The sequence below is a fragment of the Primulina tabacum genome, chromosome 9 (genome assembly GCF_025594145.1).
Source record: "Primulina tabacum isolate GXHZ01 chromosome 9, ASM2559414v2, whole genome shotgun sequence".
Lineage (NCBI taxonomy): Eukaryota > Viridiplantae > Streptophyta > Magnoliopsida > Lamiales > Gesneriaceae > Primulina > Primulina tabacum.
The window spans coordinates 31,524,330-31,541,348 of NC_134558.1; the positions used below are offsets into that span (position 1 = coordinate 31,524,330).

Sequence of the window (17,019 nt, forward strand, 5' to 3'; positions counted from 1 at the left end):
TAGCATATAAAAATATTTTTTTTAATAGAACTTGAACCAAACATCAGACAAAACAAGAATATGTGATCAATCGACGTCTTATCCTTCGTATTAAGTGAGGTGATGTATATTTGTTAATGTTGTATTGTTAATCAAGACATGAAGTTAGTGATTTAATACATATTGAAGATAAATTATTTAGACTACAGTCGAATCACAAAATATTATCCGTTCCAGAAAAATATAGACTCGTCTTATAAAATATTTATCATATTTTTTATACTTTTTTATTTTCTTAAAAATCCAAAAAAAAAGGTTTTGCTGAATAAAAATATGGGATTCATGATCATAATTCCATTTTAAATTTGGCGAGTTTTGAAAGTGACAAAGATACGAGAGTGAAATTACAAAAAAATCCTTACGAAATACGAAGTTTGAATTATCCGTCGACAAACAATTGATTAATTGTTATTTGTAATAGTTTGTATCGGCAAAACGTATTTAATTTGAGAGTATGGCAAGATCATTGCTTTTTAAGAAAATTAAATTATACAACTTTTGTATGTGTTTTTTATTCCAATTTGTCTTGCTTGTCAACCAATGTTATACTAAACGAAGGTAACAAGAAAAAATATTTTTTTATGAATCATAAAATATTTTTAATAGTAATTTAAAAATTATTTTGAAAAATATTAGTAAAATTTATAAGAATAGTTCTCTTATGAGACGGTCTCACGAATCTTTATTTGTGAGACGGGTCAACCTTATCGATATTCACAATAAAAAGTAATACTCTTAGCATAAAAGTAATATTTTTTTATGGATGAACCAAACAAGATATCCGTCTCACAAAATACGACTCGTGAGACCATCACACAAGTTTTTACCAATTTATAAATGGTGTCCGAGAAAGATTTGGTTGAAAGAGAAGTCATAATTAGGAATTTCAAATGATATCAATTTTTACTGAATTTAAAAGAGTCATGTTAGGATGTATATTGAAATCCACACATATGATGACATTTTTCTTTATCAAATCTAATAAAGGATTAGAAAATATTGTAAAAAACATCTAATTGAATTCAAAAGTAATTTTGTAATTTATCACGCAAAATATAAGCTTGAGTGTAACTTTAAATGTACATCCAAATTTTCCAAATTTAAAATCCATTAACACCACTACATAAAGTAAGAATCATTAGGTTTTTTAAATAAATTCTACTGCTATTTTAAAGAAGATATTAATTAGTAATTATATTAGAGATTACATAAAACAAACCATCATTTTTAGTTTTTTTTATTTTATTTTTTGTCTAATATAAACATTTTTTTAAGGATAATTTTTTTTCATGTCGACCCATTTTATAAAATATTACATATAAAATAGGTTTTATATCTTTCGCACACAAAATATTTGTGCTGAAGTGGTAATAGTTACTTATATATAGATAGTGAGATGTAATAATTGTTCTTGTTGAGTAGAATAATCGAGACACGAGTATTTGTTTACCTAATTTTGTTTAACTCTTCAATTTGAAAATGACATTCTATAGTGTATTTAAATACACTTGGGATGACTATTTTTTTAAAAATTTTGACCAGGTCTAAACAATAAAATATCTCATCGAAACGTTATGTTTGAGCTGTTATACGATTTAAAATATTAGAGTTGTACTATTACCATTAATTTAAAACAACAAACGATCGAATTTATAATATATTTATTCAGTCAGATATAATTTAATCCAAACAAATTGAATTAAAAGCATTTACTAATATTTTTTGAAAATATATTAATTTATCACAACAGATGAGAACGTCTTACAATTCAATTTTATGAGACGAACTTTTGACCTGACTAATGAAAAATATTTTTTATTATTTTTATAGATCGAGTCGACCCGTCTTATAAATATAGATTCGTCTCATAATAGAAATACTTTTTATTTAAATACCTAAATCTAAATTGATAAAAAAAAATTACCCAGGGAAAAAAATGGATATCCTAGACACTCTTAACTTTATGCGTAGAGAAAACAAGTGAAAAGGGGCACTTGTTCACACAAATTCCATATTCTTTCAAGAAGCAAAAGGACACCAAATTCCACACGACAAAAACTAATGTCACGCATGGTAGACAACCGAGCTATGTTGTACCAACAAAATGACAAATTTCCCGAGATTGACTCATCTCGTAATCCTCAGCCTTAAGTCCAACCAAACCCTTCTCTATTTGAGTTGGAGAAGACAGAGAAATCTGGGTTGTTTTGTGGGAATTTTCTGGGGGCTTTTTGTGGGATTTTGATGAATTGGAAAACCCAGAAAGCGAATTAGAAATCTCGGCCTTGTTGGTGAGTTCAAGTATACTGACTGTGTTTTGGTGTGATATATCTACGTCGTGTTTCCTGTGTGTAGTTCGAGTTTTGGTATTATTGATGGATTGTTGATTGGCTTCATGTGGTGGTTTTGGGAATTGTTGAATAAGTAGTTGTTTGTTTGTTTGTGATTTTCCAGGAAAACATCTGTTCTTGTTGCTGATTTCCTGGGAGTTTTAATTCAAAAAATATGTTTCAAGAAGATGGATCATCGTCTGTAACTTCTTCACCGCTTCAAATGTTTCCTATGATGTCTTTGTCACCCGGTTTTATGTCACCGTATCCATGGCTTAAGGATCTGAAACCTGAAGAAAGAGGACTTTATTTAATCCATTTGTTGGTCACTTGTGCAAATCATGTGTCAACAGGCAGTCTTGAAAATGCAAACATAGCCCTTGATCAAATCTCTCATCTTGCATCGCCGGATGGTGATACCATGCAACGGATTGCGTCGTATTTTTCGGAGGCTCTTGCCGATAGGATCCTCAGAACCTGGCCTGGTGTTTACAAGGCCTTTCGCTCGACTAGAATCTCTGTTGTTTCTGAAGAAATTCTGGTGAAAAAGATGTTTTTCGAGTTCTTGCCGTTTGTTAAGGTGGCTTTTGTGATCAGTAATCAAGCGATTGTCGAAGCAATGGAGGGGGAGAGGATGGTTCATGTTATCGATTTGAATGTGACTGAACCGGCACAATGGTGTGCACTTATTCGAGATTTGAGTGCACGACCCGAAGGTCCGCCTCATTTGAGGATTACTGGGATTCATCAACAAAAGGAGGTACTGGAACAGATGGCACATATATTAACCGAAGAGGCGGAAAAGTTGGATATACCGTTTCAGTTCAACCCCATTGTCAGTAAACTAGAAAATCTCGATGTCGAAAAGTTGCGCGTCAAAACAGGGGAAGCTCTAGCTATTAGTTCAATGATGCAGTTGCATTCTCTTTTGGCCTCGGATAACGAGCTTAAGAAAAAGTCTCCCTCGACGCCTATGAATGCGATTGGTATTCACTTGCAAAGAATAGCACAAATGAATCAAGGTACCTTAGGCGAATTGCTGGAGAAAGATATGGTTAATGGATATAGTCCAAGTACCGACTCAGCCTCATCCTCACCTTTATCTTCAAATGGTTCCTCAAATATAGACACTTTTCTTAATGCCATATGGGGTCTTTCTCCGAAAGTTATGGTAGTGACAGAACAAGACTCAGATCACAATGGGAATTCCCTCATGGAAAGGTTGTCCGAATCTTTATACTTCTATGCTGCACTGTTCGATTGCTTGGAGTCAGCTTTACCTAGAGCATCTTTGGAGAGATTAAGGATGGAAAAGATGTTGGGCGAGGAGATTAAGAATGTTATAGCGTGCGAGGGAATGGAGAGGAAAGAAAGACACGAAAAGCTCGAGAAATGGAATCAAAGATTTGAGCTGGCTGGTTTTGCGAGTGTTCCTTTGAGCTATTACGCGATGCTGCAAGCGAAAAGATTGCTGCAAAGTTATAGTTGTGATGGCTATAAGATCAAAGAAGAGAATGGCAGCGTCGTGATTTGCTGGCAGGATCGACCCCTTCTCTCAGTATCAGCTTGGAGGTTTAAGAGGTGAAATATCTGGATGGAATCGCTTCGTGTTTATCTTCGTTTTGAAGTTTGTAGAGGGGATATTTGATTCTGCAGATGTAAAAATCTTTAGTAATGTACTGTTCATCTTTAATATTTGAACTCTTTGTTAATTTTTGTGATCAACCTGATGTTTTAGGATGTACACTTTGTTTGCGTTCAGACTTGTCTTCGACCCCCTTTTACACTATTCAATATTTCTGGGAAAACAAAAAAACAAAAACATAAACATACCAGACAATAACATGTTTTTTTGTGGGGTGGTTCGACTTCGACCTCTCGATTCATACACGTAGGTAGATCTTCGACGATGATAAAAACTTATAATATGGTGATATTAAATTAAAAAACATGGATAACACTATTATTTTTTGTTTCAATTATCGTAGAATTCGAGACAAACAATAGATGTAACAAATACTTCAACTATTTATCTTTTACATCAAACGGTGTCTTATACGAACTTCGATTAAATTTATGATTTTCGAGATCAATGTTTGACAAGAGTGTGATAATAGGCTGGTTTGGTGTTGGGATGAAAAAGATGGAGCTCCCCGATCCATCAAGATTGTTATTTAGTGATAGATTCAGCCATGTGAAATTCCAAAGCACTCTCTGTCAGCAGAAATATAATTATTTGATGAATTAGAAATTCTTGGCCCAAAAGAAAAGGAACGGGCTAAAAAAAAGACATTCAATGGAATAAAAATTTCCCGCACCTTTTTTTTAAATTTTTTTTATACTGTGATATTGTAAATGCCTTGTGTATATCTGAATTATAATTGTTTAAAACTTTTCATATTTATAAATATGTGATGAGTAGGTCTCTCGAATCTTTATCTGTAAGATGAGTCAACCCTATCGATATTCACAATAAAAAGTAATACTCTTAGCATAAAAAGTAATATTTTTTCATGGATGACCCAAATAAGAGACCCGTCTCACAAAATACGACCCGTGAGACCGTCTCATACAAGTTTTGCCATATCTAATACATCATCATCGTAATCATCATCATCTTACTATAAGTAAAGTTGAGGCTGATTGATTTATTGAAGTTTATTTAATATTACAATTATACACTCGTTATATAATTTTATTGAATTTTTTTAATATTTTCTTAAAATAACATTTTTTTAAAATCCTGCAATCTTGTTTTAGCTACATTTTTATATTCATTCATACCTTTATGAATATTATTAAAATATTAAATTAAGAAAAAATCACTAATTAGAAAATAATAGAAAATTATTCAAACTGCATAAGGTATATTATTAAAGTTGAGGGACTTAGGGCCCGTTTGGTTTTATTAGTTTTTTTAACAAAAAAAGTGCTTGTTTAAACTGACTTTTAAAAGTGCTTTTTAAGTAAAAATTGTGCTATTTTTATGTTTGAATAAATAGATAAAAAAACACTTTTTAAATTCATAAAATGTGTGGATGAATATCATTGAAATGCTTTTTATTTCATTAATTGATATATATTTTTCTATTATACTTCTATAGATGTAATCTATAAAATATAAATAATTTAAATAACATATTAAATTTATAAATCATAAAAATATCCATACAAATTGAAAATCTAAAAATATCTAAAACAATTGTTAGTTTCCATATTCCATTGGCTATAATTTATAGTAAAACTTACTTTAATGTCGACCTTATTGTATTGACGATGAATTTCTTATATCATCTCTCACTTATTTCATTTACCTAATGTTGTCTTGTGTTGGCTCTTGCCATCTTGTATCTCTATCGTGGACACAACCATTTTCATCATCTTGATTGATTTCTTGCAAATCATCAATATTTTCCAGTTATTCAAGAATTTCTTCACTCGCATCATACCCGTCTTATGAAATTGTACACAACAAAACACGCCACTATAATTTTGAATTAGGTATCCAGAAAAAATTTCGGCATATTTTGTAATACCTCCCATCGTGCCTTGCAAAATTCAAATGTTTTTCCAATAACCGTTCTTAAACTTGAATGCTAATAATTAAATACTTCATTTCTTGATCTGAAGTTTGGAGCCAATCGAAATTGAGGTAAATGATATCTAGTATCTTTATACGGCCCTATAAATCATTTGAAAATAAGATAACCAACATCAACCAAATGATATTTACCTGCGAAAAATTGGAGTTAAGCTATAAATATTGATTTAAACAATTAAAAATCATAAAATATGTTAGTATCAAATCTTCATGTGGGAGAAATGTAAATTTTCTCTTCACATAGCATCTTTAAAAATTTTAGAAATATGAACAGAAATTTCTCAACCAGCCCATACAAAAGTGAAGCATATGTCGAAGTCGCAGAAAACCATAATAATTATTGAAGTAATTTTTTTCTTCCTGTGAAATCTATTTGTTTGCTAGGAGGAACACAAATGACAAATGCATATATTTGTCAATAGCCCCTATACAATCTTTAAAATAAGGCCAATATCTTTTATCATTCTTAATATGTCCAGGGACATCTGTAAATTTAGGATCGACAGGTTTGATGATATCTCTCGACAACTTTCATATGGACACTAAAACGCTATTAAATTTTCTTGAAGCAAATGCTCTTGAACATTTCTAACTGAAGCATGTTGACTCATCTTACATGAAAAAATATAAAGATACTATAAAATAAAATTAACTCATCAATAAAGAAAAATCAAGTGGAAAATTGAAATAATTTGCATAAAAACAAAACTCATGTCAACAACGATTCAAATAATCTTCAGTGAAAGCTGATGCACAACCAAGCTACAGTTCCAGGTCCTTCAATCCGATGAATGTTTGTGTATATTGCTTTTTTTCCCAAAACTCTAGTAACTATGAAGAATTGTTCACTTCCAACCACCGTATCAAGCAAATTATGTAGAACCTCTAAGAAATTTTCAGTGCAACATGGACCATCCTTTGATGTTTCATACATAGAATTTTGAGACTCAAATTCTTGGAGCACACGATTAAGTTGATTAGCTAACCTAGTGGCAATATGACCCTTTTTTCCACTATCGTTTTTCTCTCGTTCTTTGTTGCTTAGAGTTGTCAATATCCATTGTTGAGCTTACCATAACCTCTTGGTTTCTAGCATTAGTATAAATCTAATTTTGAAACTCTCCATCGAACTCAATATCCCAATCATTTGTATCATCATTCAAATTATTATGATCTGGTTGATCCTCTAATGGTGCTATTGCAGCATATCCAGTTGATATAGAACCTTTAAATATGCATTCCAATAATTATAAATTTTTGGGTCCCCTTAATCTAAACTTTATATACTTGGGATTTCGCGTAATGTGAAGCAAAAATAAATAAAAATAATTTTATAAATAATTTAAAATGTATCATCAAAATTATGTACCTTCCTCCCACCAACTATTATCAGCTTGCACGGTCATCTTGTTATGTTCTCAATCAAGACTAGTCTCATTATTTCCGATAATTTATGCGCACAATAAAAATATTTTCTCACAGCATCCCATTTATTTTTAAATTGTATGTGATTTAACGAAAGTCCTGTTCTCTCACGAAATTTTGAAACTAAATTTCATAATCCTCTTTGTTTAAATGTCTGTTAAGATTATTTTCCGATTCAATTTCCTCAGCACAAATTTTTAAAAATATTTTAGTATTGTGATTGGTCCAATCCACCTTAGTATTCCCATCAGCAACAACTTCCCAATCGTATATCTAGGTATTTGGCTTGGAGTTGATAATCCTATTTTATGGGCTAATGTTGGGTGCAATAATTGTCTCTGCTTGGTAGAGCGATCGAATCGTGGTGCTTGAGCTACTGTGCAGTTTAAAATATTTGAGTTGCACCATTACTACTAGCTATAGCTTTTGGTAAAGTGACAATCATTCGATCCTATAATTGGTATGAGAGCCAAGATCAGGGGTTCGATTCCCATTGATTGCAAGGAATGTAATTATTGGGAAGGAGATTGTTGGGTGCAATAATTGTCCTTGCTTGGTAGAGCGATCGAAACGTGGTACTTGAGCTGCTATGCGGTTTAAAAAATTTGAGTTGTACCATTACTACTAGCTATAGCTTTTGGTAAAGCGGTAATCACTCGGTCCTACAGCTAACTTTGAATACATTCTATATTCGAAAAATAAAGCACAAAAATATTAAACCAAACAGTACATAAGGTTCATTATAATTAATTAATAACTCGATTTTTGCAGTTGTTCTATCAATGATGAGCCATTTCATCCTAAAACAAACATATGAATACAACACATAATGGTCAATTATTCCATGTATGTGCTCTAGTATTGTCAATGTCACTATTCCAAGTTCCAACTCCACAAAGCAACAATATAAACATTGGAGACTAACTTTTATTGATTGATTCAGTATTTTATAAACAAGACATACCAAAAGGTCGCATGAGCTTGAACAACAAGATTAACCCAAATATGGAGACCAATGACCCAAAATCAATGGACATTATTTAAGAAAAAAATCAAGGGACTCATTCCATCTCAATGCGATTAGTCGTGCATTATAAAGAAAAATTTATTTGAAAGATGGAGCATATTTTAAAAAATCTACCTTGTAGAATGGAGGAGAATTTAGGTTGAGAGTTGTGATGAAAGGATAGTGTTTTGATTCTAGGTAAAAATCTCTTAAAAGGCTCATAATTTGAGTTTACAAAAAGCTCTAATATTAGCTTAAATTAAGTGCTTTAAAAGCACTAAAAAGCCTATCCAAACCCATAAAAATAAAAAAGCATTTCGTTTAATTTTTTTTTAAAAAACTTTTCTTGGAAGAACTTTTTAATCCAAACGGTAACTTTGGTGTTATGATATCTTTTGTTATAAAAAAAAATCACCTCTCTTCTCAAATTATACTTTTGAATTTTAAATGATTATATATGTGAGGATCGAGAAGGTGCATTTCAAAAATTAGCAATTTAAAACTAACAAGACTTAAGCTATATTAGCAACCCAAGTTTAAATTTTAATCATTTGGTACAATAGACAACTAATAAAAATATTTTCCAAGTGCAAAAATATTTTACTGGACTCAATGAACAAGGATACATAGCTAGCTGGTCAATAAACAAGAGGTCCAAAAAACACACAATAAATAAACAATAATAAGAGCAACATGAAATAAAATACGCAAAATTTATTTATGAAAGTTTGAAGCAATCATTCTACGTTTCATCTTCTTTCAAGTTAAAAAAGGATTTTACTAGAAGATTTTATTTAATACAGGAACTTGTAACAACCCACATCATTTGTTTACTAAACCCTAACCACTGAAACTCTTAATATTTCCACTCAACAACGAGCTATCTGTCCAAAACAAACTTCTTGCAATTTACAAATATTCAGTCTTGTATCAGCTTGATGTTACAAATATATAGTAAAAATAAAGTAGCACAAATTAATCCTTAATGATCAGATACTGAAAATGATCAGCGTGTCCTTTGGGCATTTTAATAGGTCACTTGAAGTAGTGCTCGAAAGCTTTGAGTATTTTTCAAAGTAATGCAGAGAATAGATGGTTTCAATAGTCTTTGATTTAAGATGATTTGTTCTTTAAATACTCGAGATTCCAATGTAGAATTTTTTAAAACGGACATATTTTTCATGATCGTCAATTTTGCATGCAGAAAATGTCATGTGTATTTTATCTTATTTTCAGAAATAACATATAACAATAAGTACTTATGGACACTAGCTAAATTCAGTAAGTAACAATTATTTGATTCTGTTCAAGGAGATAAAAGACTACAATAAACTCAAACGGGAAAATTTTAAATTCAACTCTGACTAGCTCGACTGATAAACAGTCAGTCTTTGTCTGTTGTTGACCGGTAATCGATTGATACTACAACCTGATAAGGCTTAACTTGATAGCTTGATAAAAGGTCTTCTGATAAGCTTAAGGCAAACCCATTGAATTGACTTGAAAGGATCCAGCTTCCTCTGATAACAACTGGTAAATGAAGAATACATACAATAGGATCTTCCTAGCAACATCCAAATACTCCAATAGGACTTCCAGCAATCAGAGTCATTTCCATTAAGAGGTGGTCATACAACTCAAGCCCATTTATTTGAGGGGCCCATATGTTTGAAAAAAAATATATTGTATAGTAGTTTAAATTGACCTAATATAAATGTACTATTAATGAGATTTTTATCCTCACACGTCACCAAAAATTATTATTTTTTGGCACAATATAAACTTTCTTTTACTAGGGGTCTCTTGATAAATTTATTTATAAAATTTATTAATCTTGAGCCTCTTGATAAATTTATTTTCAATATAAACTTATTTTTTCCGAGCCAAATATAAACAAAAAACTTATTTTTATTCCCTAAATTTATTATACAATAACGTAACTGACCTAATAGAAATCCTATTCTTTGACTCATATGGCTTGTTCTCACATTAATTGGATGATTTACTTTGGATTTGAGATTCTTGAAGTGCTCATTAACAAGAAAAGAAAAATCGACAATTGATGTCGTGAATTACATGAAAAAGTGGATGAATGTTTTTCAATGCTCACATTGCTTATAAAATCTTGTCGATTATCCCGGTTACAATAACAAGTGCAAAACAAAGTTTTTTCGATCAACCATGTCACAAGAAAGATTGAATTGATTGACTGTGTTATCAATTGGAAAAGAATTTACTGAATATATTGATTATACAATCTGAAGTAGTATTTTTGCCTCTAAAAACTATAAAGCGGGTTTTTTAATAATATTTTAGATATGTTTGATCTTATTATTTAATTATAATAAAAATATTTTTTCTATTGTGTATTGTTTGATTTTTTTATATCGTCTATAATGTATTGATTTAATTCAAAAAATATTATGAAATTAAAATAATATGAACACAAATTATGATTTACGGGCCTTTTTCTAAAGTTAAACTCAGACCCAAAAATTGTTAGGATCATCCATGCTAGCATGTTATCCATAAATGAATTTAGAGGGGGACGACTTAATAAACTTGTTGGAACATTTCATGTTTGCAATCTTGATTTTGATATTAACAAAACTTGTTATTGTATTTCTAACATATTTACTCACGTGTGAAGTTTCAAACACAAAAAGGAAACTGAAACTGAATTTAACCGAACTAAATTTTTGGCGAGTTTTGGTGTTTTAATGATATCTATCATCTGGATAATTCAAATGCAATCCGCCAACTCAAGTGATCAGAAAACCCAATTTATAACAAGTCGTATTTCACCTCAGTTGGGTAAAATCGGATGTCATCTAGTTCAAACCGATCACTGAATGGTCAAACTGATTGCACGAAAACAACAATCAGTTGGATATGAGCAGTTGCAGTATTTAGACATATCTCTCAGCTCGATTATTGGAATGAAGCGATACAGTCTGTGTTGGAAAGATAAGACGATGATCTACAAATCATCTTCATAAGTCAAAGTCTGAATCGAAGTTTAAGATGCTGATAAATGATGATGAATGTATTTATTCTTCACAAACTGAAATCAGCAAGGCTGCTTTCAGCACACCAGCTGAAACTGAACCAGTTGAGCAGCTGACCAGTTGAACTGAACCAGTTGAGCAGCTGACCAAAGTTGACCAGCTGACCAATTTAGGCTCGGCAAAATTTTCAGCAAGACGAATTTGACCATTGCAATTTCAGAAACAGTGCAGAAACTTTCCAAACGATCATATTCTTTTATCTAATGTATATATCATTTTTGAGGCCTATAAATACAATACCTTGAAGATCGAACAAGAGCTTTTGAAGGGGATTCAAATTATGGACAATTATCATTAAGAAATCTTCTAGTTGAGAGCACAAGCTCTTGTGTGATGATATATTTGAGATGTACACTATAAATGATAAATTTCTCACACACAATCATTCACACATATACAAAAGAGTTGAACTTCAAAGATTAGTTGAGTGAGTCTTCACACAAAGACGTAAAACAATGTGTTAGTAGTCTTTGCATATGAGACGTTAAACAATATGCTGATTGTGAGGTGCTGCATGCATTCTTTAGTGCTATGAGTTCTAGTTGAGTGCTGCCCTTTTGGATTGGGTTTGTACAATGTGTTGTATAAATCTAAATCTTTTAGTGAATAGTTCCCAGAGGGAAGAAGGGGTGTCGCAAGAGCATTTAAAGTCTCCAAACATCCATAAAAAAATTTGTGTTCATTTATTTATTGCATTTACTTATCATCTCCATTGTTTTAAAGATGCATTGTTGAAACATTTTATGTGCTCTTCAAATACTAAAATATTGCATACCAAGTGTTTGATAAAATGCTTCAACCAATTTTTTTACTAATTCTACGTGCCTGTATTTTAAATGTTTTACAAAATATTTAATCGATTTCTATGAATGATTATTTCGAGTGTCTTCCGCTTGATTTGAAAACAAAACTTAATTTAATTCATCGGTGTTCAAAATTTCAAGAATCGAGCTATTGTAACTCATTGATTTTTCCCCAAACCGACCCTATCAAAACTCTTGATTTTTTTTTTCTTCGAAATATTCAAGTTTGAGATGATTCTCAAACCAAACTCAACAATTGTTAACTAAAAAAATCATTTTCTCGATTATATAAATGCGGCTGGACCACTTAAAATGTTTTTCAAAGTGAAAAATACTTCGAATGGATTTGATAATTATATAATCAAAAGGCTAAGTTTTCAACAAGAAAAGCAAGATAAAAATAAGTACGGCAATGAAAGCAACAAATAAGATTTTTATGGAAGTTCGAAGAATAGTCTCCTACATCTCCCCTTCTTCCATTATAAAAGGAATGCACTAGAACAGTTTGGTTTACAACCGTTTGTACAACACACTTCAATTTATGAGTTATATCTTGCCCTAATTTGAAAGTACTAGTTTCACTTAAAGAACAATACATCAACTTTAAGTAAATGAATCATTAGATTCAAAACAAGTATTGGGAGTGATCAAACAGTTGTTTGAGAAGTTGCAATAAGCCCTGGTTTGATCCTTGGTGATCTATAATGAACTTTGAACAAGGGAACTTGAGGGCGGTTGAAGATTGATTCAAATCATTGTGCTCGGAAATCTTGCGAAAATTGAGAGCTTGAAAGCTTTTAAGTTGTTCACTACTCTTCAAATGAATGAAGACACCATCAATTTATAGTTTATCTTGATTCTAACGTTCAAACCCTTGCAACGTTCAACTTTTTTTTTCTTTTTCTGTTGCAAAAGCAACTTTATCTTCAGTCATTTCTTAAATCATAGTAAGATGCATTTAATGATTTGTTGGAGTCTTACAAAAAATGGTAACTAACAGAGCTCTGAAAAATTGATCTAGAAAAGAGATAAAATTTAAACACTTCTTGTCTCATTGGTTGACATTATGAATTACCGATTTCCTTGTCCTGTGCATGATTAGTCAAGAAATGGTAGGCATGATAACTTTGGAATTTGTGAAATCCGGTTCTATTCCAAACACACTTGCAACATCCGGTTGAACTGGATAATATCCAGTAGTAATACATGAGTAATCCCGTCTGGTTGAACTTTGATCCAATCTTGAAAGATCTAGTTGCAAGCAATGCAGTGAAACTACTTGAGCTCCGCTTCCACCACCTGTAAATACATAAAAAATATGGTTGGATCCTATAACAATTAGGTACTGTTTATTATCACAAAAACTAAGGAATTACAACTCAACACAGCAACCTTCTAATCATCCAACGAGTTAACAAACAAAACACATGTAGCAGGACATCCTAACAACATCTAAACAACCAGTTAGACAACTTAGCAGACAAAAACGAGTTGTTATCACCCATAACATAAAAATTATTGTAAATAATATTTTTAAAAATTTTGAATTTTATTATAATATCTATATTTTTTACTCAAAAAAGTATTTAATATAAAAAAAATTAACATGTATGCATACATCGTGTGCCAAGAGAAACTAATTATTATTTAAGATAAATGTTTTTTTTTGTCATAGCCTATTGATTCAAGTGATATAGAGCATGGATTTTCTTTAATATGGTCTCAGGATCGAGTTTTATAAATACAACTTTGATAAGATAATCTCGCCAAGAATGGATTCAACCCTACTTGGATAATTTGATTACATTGTGGTTCTAGGGATCAATGGGCCTAAAAAAAGGACAATTTTATTTTTTTAGAAAATAAACAAAAATATTTCAAAAGATACTAATACAATATATTAATCGGAGATAAATTAGCTGTAAGAAAATTGTGAGCCGTAAAATAAACATGTTGAAAATGATGACGGTCATTGCCAACAATTGTTGAAAAAATTTGTACACGGCAGCCTCAAATTTTGAAAATTGAGATGCGTATACAAATTTGATTTGAATCTCGAGCTCCCAAAAACACTCGGTGATGATATGAATGTGCCTATAAATACCGAAGGCATTGAGGTCCCTAAACACACAATCTCATACAGAAAATACACCATCTAAAGGAGTGTTGAAGTGTTTAGAAGGCTTCAATCAAAAAGAAATTAGAAAGCTTCAACAAATTTTCAATGGCCGGAGGTATCACTAGATTTAAGCTTCCGCATATTGATTTTTCATGTTCATGTATACGTAAAAACATGATTTTGAGAAAAAAATTTAAAATTTGGTATCAGAGCAATGATACCTCTGCCTTGAAAATTTTGCTTCGGGAAATTTACGTATGAAAAATGAAAGTTGAAATTTGGTCAAATAATTTGTACACATTAAAATAATTTCAAGTTCGACGTAATTTCTAATACATGTTTAGAAATTATTTTTGCATGTTAGATAATGTCAAATATTATGGATAAGTGTTTGATTTGTACATGCAAATTTAATATTATGTTTGCATTTATTCTAGAAATTTAAATGCAAATTGTATTGAAAAATATTTTGGAAAAACAATATTCACATTTTGTTCATATTAAATTATATTAAGTTGTTTATAATTTGAAATGAACATATCAAGTAAGATGTGAATATAATAAAATATTTCAGATATTCACAAACGAACAAATAATCCTCACTTTATCACTACTCTGATAAAAGAGAAAAACTGATGAGGAGACCACATTTTTATGTAAATGTGATCCTCGCTTTATCACTACTCTGATTGAAGAGAAAAACTGATGGGGAATGTATTCGTTCATATTAAGTAAAAATGTGAATATAAAGTTATTTAATGAAAAATTTTGGCTTATAAAGATTCACATAAATGTGGATAATTAAAGTTGAATAATAATTATAAGGTGACGTAAGAAAACATGATCTGAGGGAGTTCTTCATAGATCGGTTTAAACTGCCTTGACTAGCCACTGGTCTCCCTGAGGAACGTTGCTCTGTCTAGGAGTTGGGTATTTAAAGGGCCTTAGCACTACCTATCTTTTCTGGGAGCACTCTTGGAAAGTGTTGATTGCGAAATAATTATTATATAAAGCATTAAGTAAAGCCAAAATTTTGTTCGGTGAACCGTATAATTTTAAATAATTGAGTAATAGCCACAGCATCCTTAATTATGAAAAATTATGCATTAAGTGGATTTGGATCACATAATGGACATCAATTGTAATTAATTATATAAACATAATAAATTTTACCCCACATGGATTTTTATTATATTTATATAACTAATTAGATTAAAATATCAAATTATATTTTTCTTAATTTACACACAGGAGTTAAGGAAAATACATTTTGATAGTTTTATCATAAAGTTACAGAAAAATCTTATTGAATTAAAATTTTAGCCCACAGGCAAATTTTATGTCACTAGATTTTTAAAACATGAATTACATTGGTAAAACATGATATTGTCTCAAAATTTTAAGCATATGATATTTTGTGCAGTTATGCAACCTGCGAGTTTTTCTGATATGAAATGTGACATTCCCGAACTAAAGGGCGATAATTGTAAAATATGGAAAGAAAAAGTTCTTCTTCAATTAGGGTGGATGGATATTGATTATGCTATACGGAAAGACGAACCATATGCTATTACTAAAAACATCATTCCGGATGATGTTGATCTTTATGAAAAATGGGAGCGATCTAATCGACTCTGCGTAATGTTCATAAAGACCAAAATCTCTGCTGGTATGCGTGGTTCTGTCGATCAGCATAATAATGTCAGAGAATTACTGAAGGCTATTGATGAACAATTTCAGTCTTCGGATAAAGCACTTGCTAGCACCCTAATTATGAAATTCTCTTCATTAAAGCTCACTAGTGTGAGCGAGGTGTGGGAGAGCACATCATGAAAATGCGGGACATAGCGGCTCGGCTCAAGACACTTGAAGTGAAATGTCTGAGACTTTTCTTATGCACTACATTTTATGCACTCTTCCACAGCAATATGGACCCTTCAAAATTTCCTATAATACACATAAGGATAAATGGTCGATTAATGAATTAATGACCATGTGTGTTCAAGAGAAAGGAAGGTTGTTGATGGAAACAAATGATAATATCTTTATGAGCACACAAAGAAAGTATAAAAAGCAAGCCAAAGTCAAGGGTAAAGGGAAAGGAATAATTCAACCCCAACCTGACATCAAGAAAGAATCCAAGTGTTTCTTCTGTAAAAAGACGGGACACATTAAGAAGGACTGCAATAAATTTAAGAACTGACTTGAAAGAAAGGTATTCCTACTTCATTTGTCTGTTATGAATCTAATATGGTTGATATGATTTATAACATATGGTGGATTGATTCTGGTTCTACAATCCATGTTACAAATACCTTGCAGGGTATGCAAAACCTAAGGAAGCCAATAGAAAATGAGTGAAGCATCTATTCAGGAAACAAGATGTTTTCGCATGTGGAGACTATTGGGAGTTGCTACCTAGTGTTGAATAGTGGTTATATTTTAAAATTAGAAAAGACTTTTTATGTTCCTAGTTTTTCTAGGAATTTAATTTCAGTTTCAAAACTTGTACCTCTTGGTTATTCATTTCAGTTTTTGGATAAATCAATAAATTTATTTTATAAATCAAATCTTATTGGAAATGGTACAATGGTTGATGTTCTTTTCTCTATTTCTTTACAAAATAAT

At 31.1% G+C, this 17,019-nt stretch overlaps 1 protein-coding gene across 1 annotated transcript; it reads left to right on the forward strand.

Annotated features, from left to right (window-relative positions):
• Positions 1-2,042: 2,042 nt before the first annotated feature.
• On the forward strand, positions 2,043-4,113 carry LOC142555213 (scarecrow-like protein 3). The gene is made up of 2 exons (XM_075665966.1): positions 2,043-2,330; positions 2,494-4,113. The coding sequence occupies exon 2, from the start codon at positions 2,545-2,547 to the stop codon at positions 3,952-3,954; it is 1,410 nt and encodes a 469-aa protein (XP_075522081.1). The 5' UTR covers positions 2,043-2,330; positions 2,494-2,544; the 3' UTR covers positions 3,955-4,113.
• The last annotated feature ends 12,906 nt before the right edge of the window (positions 4,114-17,019 follow it).

Coding starts and splice junctions, on each gene's coding strand:
- LOC142555213 (XM_075665966.1), top strand. CDS start 2,545: ATGTTTCAAGAAGATGGATCATCGTCTGTAACTTCTTCACCGCTTCAA.